This window comes from Chiloscyllium plagiosum, chromosome 2 (genome assembly GCF_004010195.1).
Source record: "Chiloscyllium plagiosum isolate BGI_BamShark_2017 chromosome 2, ASM401019v2, whole genome shotgun sequence".
NCBI classification, from domain to species: domain Eukaryota; kingdom Metazoa; phylum Chordata; class Chondrichthyes; order Orectolobiformes; family Hemiscylliidae; genus Chiloscyllium; species Chiloscyllium plagiosum.
Genome location: NC_057711.1, coordinates 135,733,263 through 135,746,927, shown reverse-complemented (window position 1 = coordinate 135,746,927; position 13,665 = coordinate 135,733,263). Strand labels below are relative to the sequence as shown.

Here is a 13,665-nt window from a genome sequence, read left to right as displayed (position 1 = left end):
TGGTCACCTGCTCACACTCCAACATAATGCTCCACACTCCATTAAAAACAGATTTGAGCTTTTTGGATTTTGGATAAACACTAGAATGCTGTGGGAATGAACACATTTTCAAAATTAATCTCCAACATTGAGACAATTGAATTCTTGAAAAATTCCAAGTGAAAGTTCATGTTGAAATAAATTTTATGCTGAAATGATTCAGCACTCTTTCCCACAATTGAAAGATCCACAAATTAATAGTGGTCAAATCTTTTCACCATTAATACAAATGTGAAAGGTTGAAGATTTCCAGTGTTACATTGACGATTATCTACTTTCCTCCTTGCCCAAAAAAAGTGCATCCGTATCAATAGTTCAAATATTCCATTTTCATCATTCAGCACTCCAATAATACAGACCAACTTGAAGGACAGTTTAGCATGGGCTTACAGGAATGCAAAAGATTTAATTTGGCCACACCTAGAAAAAAAATTAAATTTAAATGCAATACAAAAATCTGTGAAAGTAATTGCTCAGTTCAATTTTAAATTGCGTCCATGTGAAATTGCTAACAAATGCAGACAGATTTTTAAAATTCGTTTTGGAAGCAAGGGTTATAAGGGAAAGGCAGGGAAGTAGAATGGAGGATCAGATCAGAATGTCCTTGTTGAATGGTAGAGCAAACTCGCTGGGCTGAATGGCCTCTACTTCTGCTCCCATTTATGGTCAAACGGTATTAGCTTGTGAAATGTGATAGGGAGATTTTTGCTCTGCAAGAAGAAACAAGGAGTCAAAGTGTGAAAGAAAAGGCAGATCTACAAGCTTTTCCCTTGGCTAAAATTCAATATTTAATTTCACATTTTATGCTTCCAGCAACCTGATCAGTTATTTTACTGCATCCTGCTGCCTATTAATCTTTGAGATCAGTGAGCAAAACCAAGCCTCCAATATAATTAGCTTTTTTTGTTTTACGGTTGGTAGCGACCTACATTTAGCAGTAAGTACAAATAGGGAATTCAACAGTCACTGTTGGTTTTGATGATCGATCTTGGGCAGTATTCGTACATCCACCTTGAGTGGATCTGACGGCACTAAAGAGGGATCCATGATGCGAATATTAGATTAGTGTGGGAACAGACCCTATGGCCCAACAAGTCCACACTGACCCTCTGAAGAGCAACCCACCCAGACCCATTCCTCTACATTTACCTCTTCACCTAACATTGTGGGCAATTTAGCGTGGCCAATTCACCTAACCTGCACATCTTTGGACTGTGGGAGGAAACCGGAGCACCCGGAGGAAACCCATGCAGACACGGGGAGAATTTGCAAACTCCACACAGACGGCTGCCTGAGGCGGGAATTGAACCTAGGTCTCTGGTGCTGTGAGGAGGCAGCAATGCCACCGTGCTGCCCATATGAAGGTGAAGGATTAGTAGTGATAGACCATTTCTTGGATGGCAGTTAGAAAATACAATACAGAAATCTTCAGTCCCAAATCAAAACTAATTTGGTTAATCATCCTTGCCTGCATTGGTAGAAAATACACACTGACTGATTTCAAGGTGAGGAACTCTACATTCACTTAAAGCTATTAAACATCCAGCAAAACTGATAATCAGCATTTTGTAAATGGAAATAATGTAATTGCATTGGCATTAATAGTATGCCCTTGAAAACAAGTTGACAAGGACTTACGGATGAGCTTCTAATTTCACAATTGCAGGATCACTTCCCAGTCTTGGGAACACTTTACTCCAATTATTAATGCATGTTCTGTTCTTGTCCAAAGACAAGTAGGAAATCTAGAACATAAAGTTCAAGAGTTTGAGGAATCTGTTTCCAGTAGATACCTCCACTTCAAGAGAACATTCAACAAATCTACATGCAAAAAATATAAAAGTAACTCCTGTAAAGGGTTATCACAAGCAAATGAGATTTGAAACCAACTCTAATCAGTGAACAGAGACTAAATGTCAGTCTACTGCTGGGCAAAACCTCAGACTAAATGCTCAACATTAAAAGTCAAATTGAGGTGGTATATTACTTGCACATGAGAAAATTAAATAGCCACTTAAAGTGGCACTTTGATTTACATAGCACTGGATGCCACAAAATGCTTAATACATCATTACTGTAAGGCCAGCAAGTTGTTTGAAGCTTTTACACACATGAGGTTATAAAGAGCTTGTGCATATTTAAGCAGGAGAACAAATAATACCATTTAAACCTCTTCAGATAACATCTAATCTTTCATATCCATATCAGAACAGATGGAGCCTTGGGAACTCATTCAAGTAGCCAGGAGCTCCTATTACATTGCCCTTCCTCAGATTTTATGAAATGGTAGCCTGGATTTTGCAATCAACTCTACACAGTGGGACTTGGAAGATAACTAAACGTAGGAGCTGCTACTGAACCAAAGCTGACTGCTTACGTGCACACGGTGTTTGAAGATGTTCTTCTGCTTTTAAAAGTAGTAGTGGGTATGGCCACAGCTGAACTGTACCTCCTGAACTGCAGATTCACCATACCTGAACAAATCCAATATCAAATCTACTGAAGTCAGAAAGAACAAAGCTCAATTTCAAGTATTTCAAAAAGGACCTTCAGGCTCCTCACTGGATTTCTATTATATACATACTCTATACAGAGTAATGGTATCACTCACGTGGATAACCAATTTGTTTTCATTAAATGCTCGAGTTGAAAGCATATCAGACTCAAATTGGATAAAGGTTGGGTGAGATAATAAGGAAAAGATGTAGTAAAAGCGATTCCAAAGATGAGCTGAACAGTCATTGGAACACATTTGGGAAGTTGAGGTTTCAGGAATGGCCAAAACACTGGCTTGGTGAAAGCAGAAAATTGATATTTTGTAAACGGTCAGCTGCAAATCAGTCTTTGCTCCAGCTTTTTTGAAGCAAAATTAATAAATTTCCCATACTGTATTATTATGAACTAAAACTAGTTTCATCTGTACAAAAAGATAGCTCAACGGGGCTCACTTTGGCCCAAGACAGGAGCACATACAATTGTTTATTTTGATTAAATTCTTTGCAATGAGACATCGGTGCACTTCCAGGTTGAGTCAGAGCAACAATTGAAATCTTGCTCAGTAAGATATTATCTGTTTGAATATAACCAATTCTCTCCTTTTCCCAGTTTCACACAGCAGACAAATAAAGGCAAGTTCAGAGTCAATAATTAGGTGTACTGAACCTTAAAACAAGTTTTAATTCCCTTCAACTTTTGTTTATTGATGTACTGAACATGAAAAAGTACAAATGATCCAAACACAATATAAGGAAAGAAACATGTACAGCCTCTTAAATACTCAAAGGAACATACATTCTATTCAACCAACGTAAATTGTCATACTTTACAACTTCAAATAAATACAGACTTACATTTTATTAAGTGCTATGATAAACATCGTAAAGTGAATACCAATTCACATGCTTTCCCACTAAGTTTTGCTGCATTTGACTCAGCTACAAATAGGCTATAGGCTAGAACATTCATGTTAACTATTGGCTTTAACAATTAACTGAAAGGAGTCTGTTTTTAAAGCTGCACATGGTTTCTTTTGCAACCCTTCTGTGCAAAGCCTAAAGGTTAGTCCTATATGACAGCATTGAGTGGGTTAGCATGAAAACATGGGTGTACACTTTCACGTGCTTCACAGTATATGTACTTCAACTAGGCTGAGAATTTATAACTACAGTATTCAAAAGCAATAGCAAAGATAAATGTACAACTGTTATGCATAGCACATTGCTTGTTCTAAGGGGAAGAGCACATGAGCATTTCAGTTTACACAAAGCAGGACATTTAACTACAGTTATCAGTGCACCTGGTCGAGGACTGCAATTCCACAACCAATTTGTTCTTAGAAGAATAAGTTAAGCTAGATGCTTCTCTGAAAATAGAGTTTTTCAAATTTATTCCTGTTATGATAAAGAACTGCTATATCTCCCCATAGTGATTTAAGCATTAATTGCAAATTTACTTTAAACGTTTCAACAGGATACCTTCCTTTTTAGTATGAAAATGTAAGCATATTTGTTCAAACTGTGGCTTTACCCATTGTACCACAAATGCATATATAACAAAAGCAGTGTCACTATAGTTTTAAAGAGCTGCAACAAGACTATCTACAGACCAACAACAAACAAATCTGATGCACTGCAATTCTGGTCATTAGGACAACAAAACAAGTAAACTTCAAGTAATGTTAATGCAGTCTACAAGAAACAAAAAACATACAAAGCATTCAGGTTCCTTAAACAGCACTTGGCATGTAGTCAAAAACAAAAAGCAGAAAAAGGTCCATAACACAAGGACTTATTTACATTACACAATGCTCAGGTGCAGTCTATTATATTTTTGCATTTTCTAAATTTATTCTGACCGCTTTGTAATCTGTATTGCAAAGCAAATCCAATCATTTTTCCACCCAATTCCAGCACAGACAATACAGCAGGAGAGTGTACATCACTAAACACCTTGAGCTTTAACAGAAGGGAATACTTTCAGGAAGAACATATTTCCCCCAATTTTCAATAATTGATATATTTGCATGCACTCTCAATGTTAAGCCTCTTTTTAATTCTTGAAATCACAATTAAACGTGAGCCATTTTGTCACAAATAACCAGGATGATCCACTGATTATACAAATGAAACCCACAGTGCCCACTGGTTCTACATCTTGGTAATACAAAGGTCTTCAAGGTAATCTCTACATCACATGTCTTTCCAATAAATGCCAGCCACTGGAAATTTCCTGGTTTTAATTTTTTCAAAAGCTCACTAGATGTCGTATGAAGAGATTCTCAAAGTAACCAAGTCAAAATATTTGTTCCAGGTCCTGTAAAAAGTTTCTCCAAATTTCTTTTATAAAAATAGATGCTTTTTTTTAAACCCACTTCAGCAAAGAGGCTCTCTCTCTTTGGCAAGGTACTGTGTTATGAAAAAAAAGGATTTCCAAGAACCTTACAATAAGGTATAATTGCAGCCCACCCTTTTCCCAATCCAAAATCTTATCAAAATAAAAACTTTACTTAACATGTAAATAAAGAAAACAAATGTAAACCAACACTTTTGAAACTGATCACTTAAATGCAATGAATTTAAAGGCAAATCAAATACTTGACCAAAATATATTTTCTTCTAAAAAAGAAAAAGAAACAAAGCCTCACAAATTCACTTTATGTACTGTTTCAAGGCAGTTGTGTAAAAATCTAGGAGTCTTTCTTCCTTCAGCTGAAACAGTTTCTTTTTTTAAAAGGTCCACCTCCTTCAAAAGGAGGTTACTAGAATGTTGTGTGACAGGTAAAAAACCCTGCACCTCGTCAATTTTCAAAACATAAAAGCTATGAAAGAAGATTTAATGCAAAGTTACCAGCAATATAAAACCTTCTCATATTCTTAGGATGCTAAATAGTCATACTTCTGTCTTAACACTGACTTACAAAGTCTTTGCACTAATATATAAAGTTTTGCTTTAACATGTCTTTTTGAATAGCTATATAACAGTTATGTTACATATTAGGCTTTGTGCGTTTTGTTGGTTTTGAAGGACACCTGCAGTACTCTGTCCCCTAGACGGTATCCGTTTAAACTGGCTATTGCCATGGCTGCTTCATCATAGTTGGTCATAGTCACAAATCCAAATCCTTTACACTTGTTTGTGTTGAAGTCGCGGATGACTTTCACATTGGTCACAGCACCAAATGGTCCAAACATTTGCCAAAGAATACTCTCATCTGCATCAGGTGCTAAATTGTAAACAAAGATACACCAGCCTGTTCCAGCATGTCCAGGAATATTGATGCCTGCCAAACTGGTCATTCCATCAATAGTCATTGGCGAAAACCTGCCAAAAATCAAAACTACAATGTATCCTCATACATAACAAAGTTGACAAGACTTTTAATATTGTTGCTTTACAATGAGAGTGATGAGTCCTGTATTTTTACTTTTTAAAACCATAAATAGTTCAAATACTGATGTTGCATTATAGATCATCAACATCCCATTGAGACTAGCCAATAACAATTAAGCATTCCAGTCTAACATTAAAATGGTCACAATAACTCGTGGGATGTGGGCCAGCAGGTAATGTTCCTCCCTAGTTGCCCTGGAGGCATTAGCAAGCTGCCTTCTTGAACCACTGCAGTCAGTGTTGTAGGTAGACCCACAATCTGAGCAATTGAATACCCTCATGCATTCCTTTCCAAACATTTCTTCTGTTTCAAAGAGTCTTAACTCAAAAACCTTTGCTCTCCACAGATGTCGACCCCTTTACCAGCATTTCCTGCTTTATTTCAGATTTGCAGGGTCAAGACTTTTGTTTTTATGTTTCTCTAATATACTTAAGTTATTTTCACTTGGAACTTAACCAAGAAACGGGAAAATAAAAATTCAAATAGCACTTTTATAGGTTGAACTTGAAACATGGACAAAAGAGCTGCATGGAAGCAACAAGTCTGATTTAAAGACTAGCCTTATTCCAAAACTAATAAATCGATTTCATACAATGGGATTATTGCAAATTGATTAATTGAAGTCAACATCTCAATCTATTAGACACTTGGAGTACAATTCCTAAATACAGAAGTAAACCAGGAAAATACTTATCCTAAAATTCCAAATTGCTGGAAAAGGGGATAATTACCTTTTGACGCCATAAGCCATATTTAGAAGATTGTCCAACCTGCAAGACAGATATTTTGCAATTCAGTTGTGCAAAAAACGAAGCTGTCTACCCCAAAGAGATTAATATTCATTGTAGAATTTTTCTCGTTTGCAAATAAACTTGGGGAAAGCACTGTAGTGCTGTGTATTGTCAAATGAAGATTAAAACTGAAGCTAATCAAATTTGGAATGGGATAGGATGTGATGGCGGTACGGAAGGGGAAAGGAAGGATTGGAAAAGCAGAAACATTATGATCACCCTTATACCCAGTAATCTCTCATGCAATTATACAAAAAGCCTTGCACTAAATTGACTCATCAGATTTAGCATACAATGAACGACAATGCATATACATCAAATAATAGCTTCAAGCAGAGCTTCGTACAAGGGAAGCTTTATTTTGCTTTGAATGAATTTATCTTGAATCTTGACAATGTTTAACTAAATTATTGATTATGTATAATTTGATAGACATGCCAGTGGACACAAGCACAAGTTTCCTGGTGTATTTACAGATTAGAAAAAATATGCATTCAAGCAAAGCACCAGTCAGTAATTACCTTATGTTGCAAGACAAGATTAAATTTCGACCTCACCACTTCTGGAGACTGGAGTTGCTCAACAATAGGATCCAACACATGTTGGATTCCATCTGAGGGGATATGGTTTTAGAACCACTTTAAATCAAATCAGTTACTGGAAATAATAATGGATGGGCAAGAACTAAAAGGCTTTGTATTCAGTGAGCAAACTTCACCTCAACTGGGCAAGCTAGGTTCCCATTAAGTACTAAAGGTCTAGGGCAAAATTTCTCCATTTGGAAAGGTTACACTGCCTTGTTCCAGAATGGCAGTCTCATCCCAGCTACGGCTTCAAAGTATTCCATTATTCAAGTTGGTGTTCCCCCAGCCCAGGAGCTGTTAACTAAACTGTCTTAACTGTACTACTTGTTTTAGTTTGGTGCTTACTTCAATGACAGAATTCCAAAGTGGCAACTTAAATTTTTTACTGTTTTTCATATAGAAGTACACATGACAAATTTACTATTAGTGGAGATAATATGTTGCAGAGTGCCGATGCTCCAGAAGGAAGAATGTTGAGGGGTACAGTGAGTATCATGCAAAATTATAGTGTACAGACAGGGATAGGAGAACACCTATGGCTATCAGAAGGATATACAGCCACCATCTCTTCCCTAGTAATACTAAGTATCCAAACTAATGTAGCTTTTAACTTATTGTGGTTGATAATTAGGTGCATCTTGTTTAAAAGAGAGCCTATTCTCAGAAAATCAAATCAGAGACCTGTCCAGCCATTAGGTTAAAAACACTATGGTGGTAGCAAATGTAGTCAATGACTCATTTCCAAAGAGTCAAGTCACAGCTGTAAAGCACCCTTTGGTCCAACATGTCCATGCTGACCAGATAGCCTGACTTAATCTAGCCCCGTTTGTCAGCATTGGGCCCACATCCCTCTAAACCCTTCCTATTCATATACCCATCCAAATGCCTTTCCGACTCGCGCATCCCAGGCGAAAGACGTGCCTATTTACCCTATTCATGTCATGATTTTATAAACATCTATAAATCCCTCAGCCTCCAACACTCCAGGAAAAACAAAGTAGCCCTGGCGTATTCAGCCTTTTCCCATAGCTTAAGCCCTCTAACCCTGGCAACATCCTTTTAAATATTTTCTGAACCCCTTTCAAGTTTGCCAACATCCTTTCTATAACAGGGAAACCAGAATTGCACGTAGTATCCGAAAGTGGCCTAATCAATGTCCTGTGCAGCCAAAATATGACATCCCAATACTCTACTCAACAGCTCCTAAAATAGTTTGGTAGCCACCAGTGAAGATATTCTTCAATTTAACTAACAATTATTCAAATACATTTCTTACATAATGAGCCCTAAATGCATTTTGCTAAATTCAAGACAGTTTCAATATATTGGGTCAAAGTCAAACCATGTTTATATCCAAAGATAGATTTGATCAAAAGTGAAGGAATAAATACTCAAAAAAAAGTCAGACCTTATTACTGATGGCTACCAAAATATTTTAAGTGCTATCTTCTCTATTTGAGTTAAGTCAGTGATCAGCAACTTTTTGGATGGTGAAAGAAAACCAAACAGGAGATTTCAAGCTGCTCAGTTTGATCAAAGCTCTCAGATTGTAAACAAGTGTGCTCACCTGGGTTTCAGGGCAGCAAATCACGCCAAGTTGGTTTTTAAATTCATCATACACAGTGCTTGTCAAGTTGCAACCCTAGATTCCTTAGCGCAAAACCTTTAAAGCAAAAGACCAGCATCTCACTTAGAAAGCAACTTTCCCAAATGCTCTTTGGGGGCAGCTGCAAACTTGCGAACCTTGCTCTTTTGTCAATAACCTTAGGAGCTTGAGAAGATTTGGAAAATGGCAGAGACTGCATTATTCATTACTTTTGGATCCACAGAAACCCATTATAAATGGAATTTACTTAAGCAAAAACTCAAATTAAACTGTTCAAAGTTAAAAAAAGATTGATCTGAAATGTTAAAGCATTTTTTCCCTCACATGCAGCCACTTATTTGATCATTTCTGGCATTTTCAGCATCTGCACTGTGTATTTTTGTTTTCAAACATTTACTGGTCCATGGTAATATTTTTCCTTTGTTAGTAGAATAGATTGTTATGGAAATTAGTAAACCTTAAGAAATTTGAACTCCAATTAGCAAAAAGATATACACCTTTGGTTTTGTGCCTTTAAAAAAGTCAATTGGCCAAATAAATTGAATGCTCTCTTGTTGAAAAGGTACAAGATTGAAGGGGATTAACAGTAAATGTTACATTGTTGTTTCTGCTAGTCAGTAATCTATGATGTGGGTGCAATGACATTATCAGGAGCTAACTGTTTGCAATCTTCTGGAACTGAATATAATCAGCTTAAGTGAGAAATTTCCTCCAAATTGTAGAGTTACCTTTGACTATATGCAAGACTGGGACAGAATGGGTTTTGGCTACAGAGAATTATGGAACGTGGAGGTGATCAGGAAAGTAGAGCTGAAACCTAAGATTAGCCACAGTCATATTAATGGAAGCTCAATGGCCACATGCTCTACACCTGCTTTCATTTATAGTCAGACGTAGAGCACAAACAGGTCCTTTGGTCCAACTCATCCATGCCAACCAGATATCCTAAATTAATCTAGTCCCATTTGCAACATTTGGCCCATAACTCAATCTTTCCTATTCATGTACCCATCTAGGTGCCTTTTAAATGTGGCAATTGTACCAGCCTCCACCACTTCCTTTGGGAGTTCATTCAATGAATGCACCACCCTCATCATGAATAAAGTTTGCCCTTTCAGTCCCTTTTAAATCTTGCCCTGCTTACCTTAAATCCACACCGTCTTTGGACTCCCCTATCCGGGGGAAAAGACCTTGGTTATTCACCCTATCCATGCTCATGATTTTAAACCTTTAAAGGTTCCTGCTCAACCTCCCATACTTCAGGGGAAAACAGGCCCAGCCCATTCAACGTCTCCCTGTAGCTTATAAACATTCTTTAGGCTCAAACTCAATGTGAACCCCCAAATAAATTTCCATTCTCACCCAAGAGTATCTTGTATTTTGCAAGATTGAGATTGCCTTCACTTCTCCAGGAACCAAACTAAAATGCATCACAGCTCTCGTGGAATCACCAACTCAGATGTTCCAGCTATTGCAAGGCAGGAGTTTTTCGGGAGTTCAATAACCTGCCGACTCAAACACTTCAGCATGTGATCCAGTGTAGCATATGCAGATTTTGACATCACAAATTCTCAAGCTAATCAATCTTCCTAGGACAGGTCAAGTCCCATGTAAAATGTTAGGCATAAAAACAACGTAGCAATAAGGGGATGCAAAGAATGCAGCTTAAATGCTTAGCAGCAATGATTTGTCTGCAAATTTACCATTGTTGATACACATCTAACCTTGGTTAGTCAATATTTGAGTTCACACGCCCACTCCATACAAATGGAATTTAGATTAAGTGAGCCAACTACTGAATGACATGTCCAACTGCATAGCTTCTTTGGTCACAGATCTCAAAAACCAAAGTTTTGTATTTAAGGGCACACTACTCGACACAGCAACTGGCTCAAAAAAAGTATTTCTGATTCTTGGGATACGATCATCCATCCAAGATGGACAGATTTCACCTGAACAGAATTGGGATCTGTCCTTAAATGATTACTAATCCTGCATGAGATGTTCTGGGAGTAGAGGAGATGAGATCGTTCTTGAAGTTCAGGAACTCAAAATTCCATTTTAGTGAGAAAGGAGAAACTTGTCTATTAGTAACCAGAGATTGGCTGTTCTGTCAAATGATGTTCAGTCTGAAGCAATAAGGGAAAACCATTAAGCAGCAATTTGGGAAATGGAATGCACTGCCTGAAAAAAGGTAGCCAAAACAGGAGAATTTGATGAATTTTTCCCAAGTATTTAAGGTTTATGGATTGACAGCAAGGGAGTGGGACTAATTTCCTAGCTGAAAACCTGGCTCAGGTACCACGTCCAAAATGATCTTAGTGTGAAGAACAGTTGTCCAATGCCGATGGGCGAGACACATTCTTCAGTGATTCTCTAGAGGAAAAAAAACTTTATAGCTATTTAGCTTATACAAGACAGATATGGACAAAACAAACAAAATTGTGGCTTTGCCAGTGACATTAAAGTCAGGATATTTTGACAGAGGAGGAAAAGGAGGAACAGCTGACCCGTCATAACCAACTAATTTGCTGCAATGGATATCCTTAGAGTACAGCTGAGGAACTAAATCAAATTATCCTGTACACTAAACCTACCAAGATGGAATACAACTTTCAAAGTGAATCCTGTGGCAAAAGGATAGATGTTTTCAGGGGAAGTATTTTGTGCTACCTATGCAGTCCACTGAGACATGTTGGGATACAACAAATCTATTCCCTAGTAGTGATCAAAGATCTGATCTGGAAAAGACACTGCTCCAAAATCTGTGGAGGATACAGTTCTGTAACATCCTTGCAGAGTCAAGCTGTAAAGATCAATAATATTTGAAAGATAAACAAAGTAGAGAAAAAATTACAAAAGAGCAAGAAAACATGAGTGATGCGCAAGAGAATATGGACTGCTATCACATTTTCAGTAAAGAGCGAGTGTGTTTTGTTCTCCAGATCGGTGTTGATCTTTTTTTCCTGTGCAAACTTCTCCAGAGAGGTACCTACCTCAGAGCTCTTACTAGCAGCTCTGTTTGTCTTTTGGCAGTTCTCCTCCAACTGTTCAATTTTTTTTTGGTTTTATACCCCAAAGCATCAGATCGTTTCATGGTGTTACTACTGTCAAAATTCTAAATTCAAACTTGGAGTTTGATATTTGAGGGATAATTTAAATTGATTGACAGAATTTCAATTTGTTTTTGTCTCCATACAACCTAGTTAATCTAGCTGTTCGACCTGATATTACAGAACACTTGCTGTTGTGTCAAGTAGTTCTGCTAGCTTTTAACTCTTATGGTACAGTACCCCTTACACCTTCATATCAACTTGCATAGTGTTAAGTTGAATGGACATCATTCTTAAGCTTCTAAAAGTCAACTTGTTCAGTTATACAAATGGCACCCAAGTGGGGAAATCTCAACTTTAGTTTGTCTCGTTACTTTCACATTTCAATGAAAATGACCAGATTTCACTTAAGTCTGTATCATGTAGTTAATTGCACAGACCAGAGTCAGATATTAAAAATAACTATGTGAGGTGTTCATTATATAACTGCTAAATCTGTTCTTAATTACACGAGAAGTGGAATTCAATTCTTGAAGATCAGTAGTTCAGGATTAGTGGCATACTTGAATACTTGGGCGGCAAGGTGGCACAGTGGTTAGCACTGCTGCCTCACAGCGCCAGAGACCCGGGTTCAATTCCCGCCTCAGGCGACTGACTGTGTGGAGTTTGCACGTTCTCCCCGTGTCTGCGTGGGTTTCCTCCGGGTGCTCCGGTTTCCTCCCACAGTCCAAAGATGTGCAGGTCAGGTGAATTGGCCATGCTAAATTGCCCGTAGTGTTAGGTAAGCGGTAAAATGTAAAATGTAGGGGTTGGGGTATGGGTGGGTTGCGCTTCGGCGGGGCGGTGTGGACTTGTTGGGCCGAAGGGCCTATTTCCATACTGTAAGTAATCTAAAGTATTTTGGAGTAACAGAAGGTAAACAAGCATGGAAACTTAGCTTATTTGCCTCTTTACTTTTAGGTTTGCTTTTACTGGTTAATTTCGAAGGTAATTAATATCATGGAATGGTTACAGTAGGAATAGTCACCCTGCTAGATCTCTACTAAAGTGCGACTCAGGTCTTTCCACTTCTGCTTATTCCTTCCCAAGTCCCTTTTTTATCCCCCCAGATATTTATTCAATTCCTTTTGTAAGCCATAACTGAATCTGCCTCAACTTCTCCCCCCCCCCCACCCCCATACATTCCAGATCTTAAGTCACACGAACCACCAGACACAAACACTTCAAATCTGTCCTCTACTAGTGGGAGCAACATAATCCAATTACTCTATTTTAGACAATTATTTTGACCTGTCAAGCTGCCTTTCAACTGTCTGCTCCAAAATGAAACCCAGTTTCTCCAATCTTTAAAAACTAGAAGCCCTTCATATCAGAAGCCACTCGCATACACAGAGAAACCTTGATTATTCAAAGGGCACAGGTGGGCAGTATTGTGTTCAGTTAGTCAAATTCCGGATTATCGAATGCTGGCTAACAGTTTAGCCCAACATCAGGACGTTGCGATTTTGGGGGATAATCAGATATTTGGATAATCAGATGCTAGATAAATAGAGATTTTCTCGACAGAGTTTCTGCATCCTCTCAAATGCCTTCACATCTTTCATCAAGTATGGTATCCAGATTGAATACACTAACTGAGCTCACTTTTTATAGCTGATAAAGTACTAAAGCAAGGATGTTTATGACCCAAGATCCCTTAGCT

General features: G+C 37.8%; 1 protein-coding gene across 7 annotated transcripts in view; it reads right to left on the bottom strand.

Annotated features, from left to right (window-relative positions):
* Nucleotides 1-3,186: 3,186 nt before the first annotated feature.
* The window catches only part of LOC122564158 (ELAV-like protein 2), an 89,254-nt gene continuing 78,775 nt past the window's right edge, over nt 3,187-13,665 (bottom strand). For all 7 annotated transcript variants that reach the window (XM_043718859.1, XM_043718813.1, XM_043718850.1 and 4 more), the window contains 2 exons: nt 6,661-6,699; nt 3,187-5,859 (listed from right to left, as the gene is read on the bottom strand). In XM_043718859.1, coding sequence (XP_043574794.1) covers nt 5,532-5,859; nt 6,661-6,699 — 367 coding nt within the window. In that variant the 3' untranslated portion in view covers nt 3,187-5,531. The remainder of the gene's footprint in view (nt 5,860-6,660; nt 6,700-13,665) is intronic.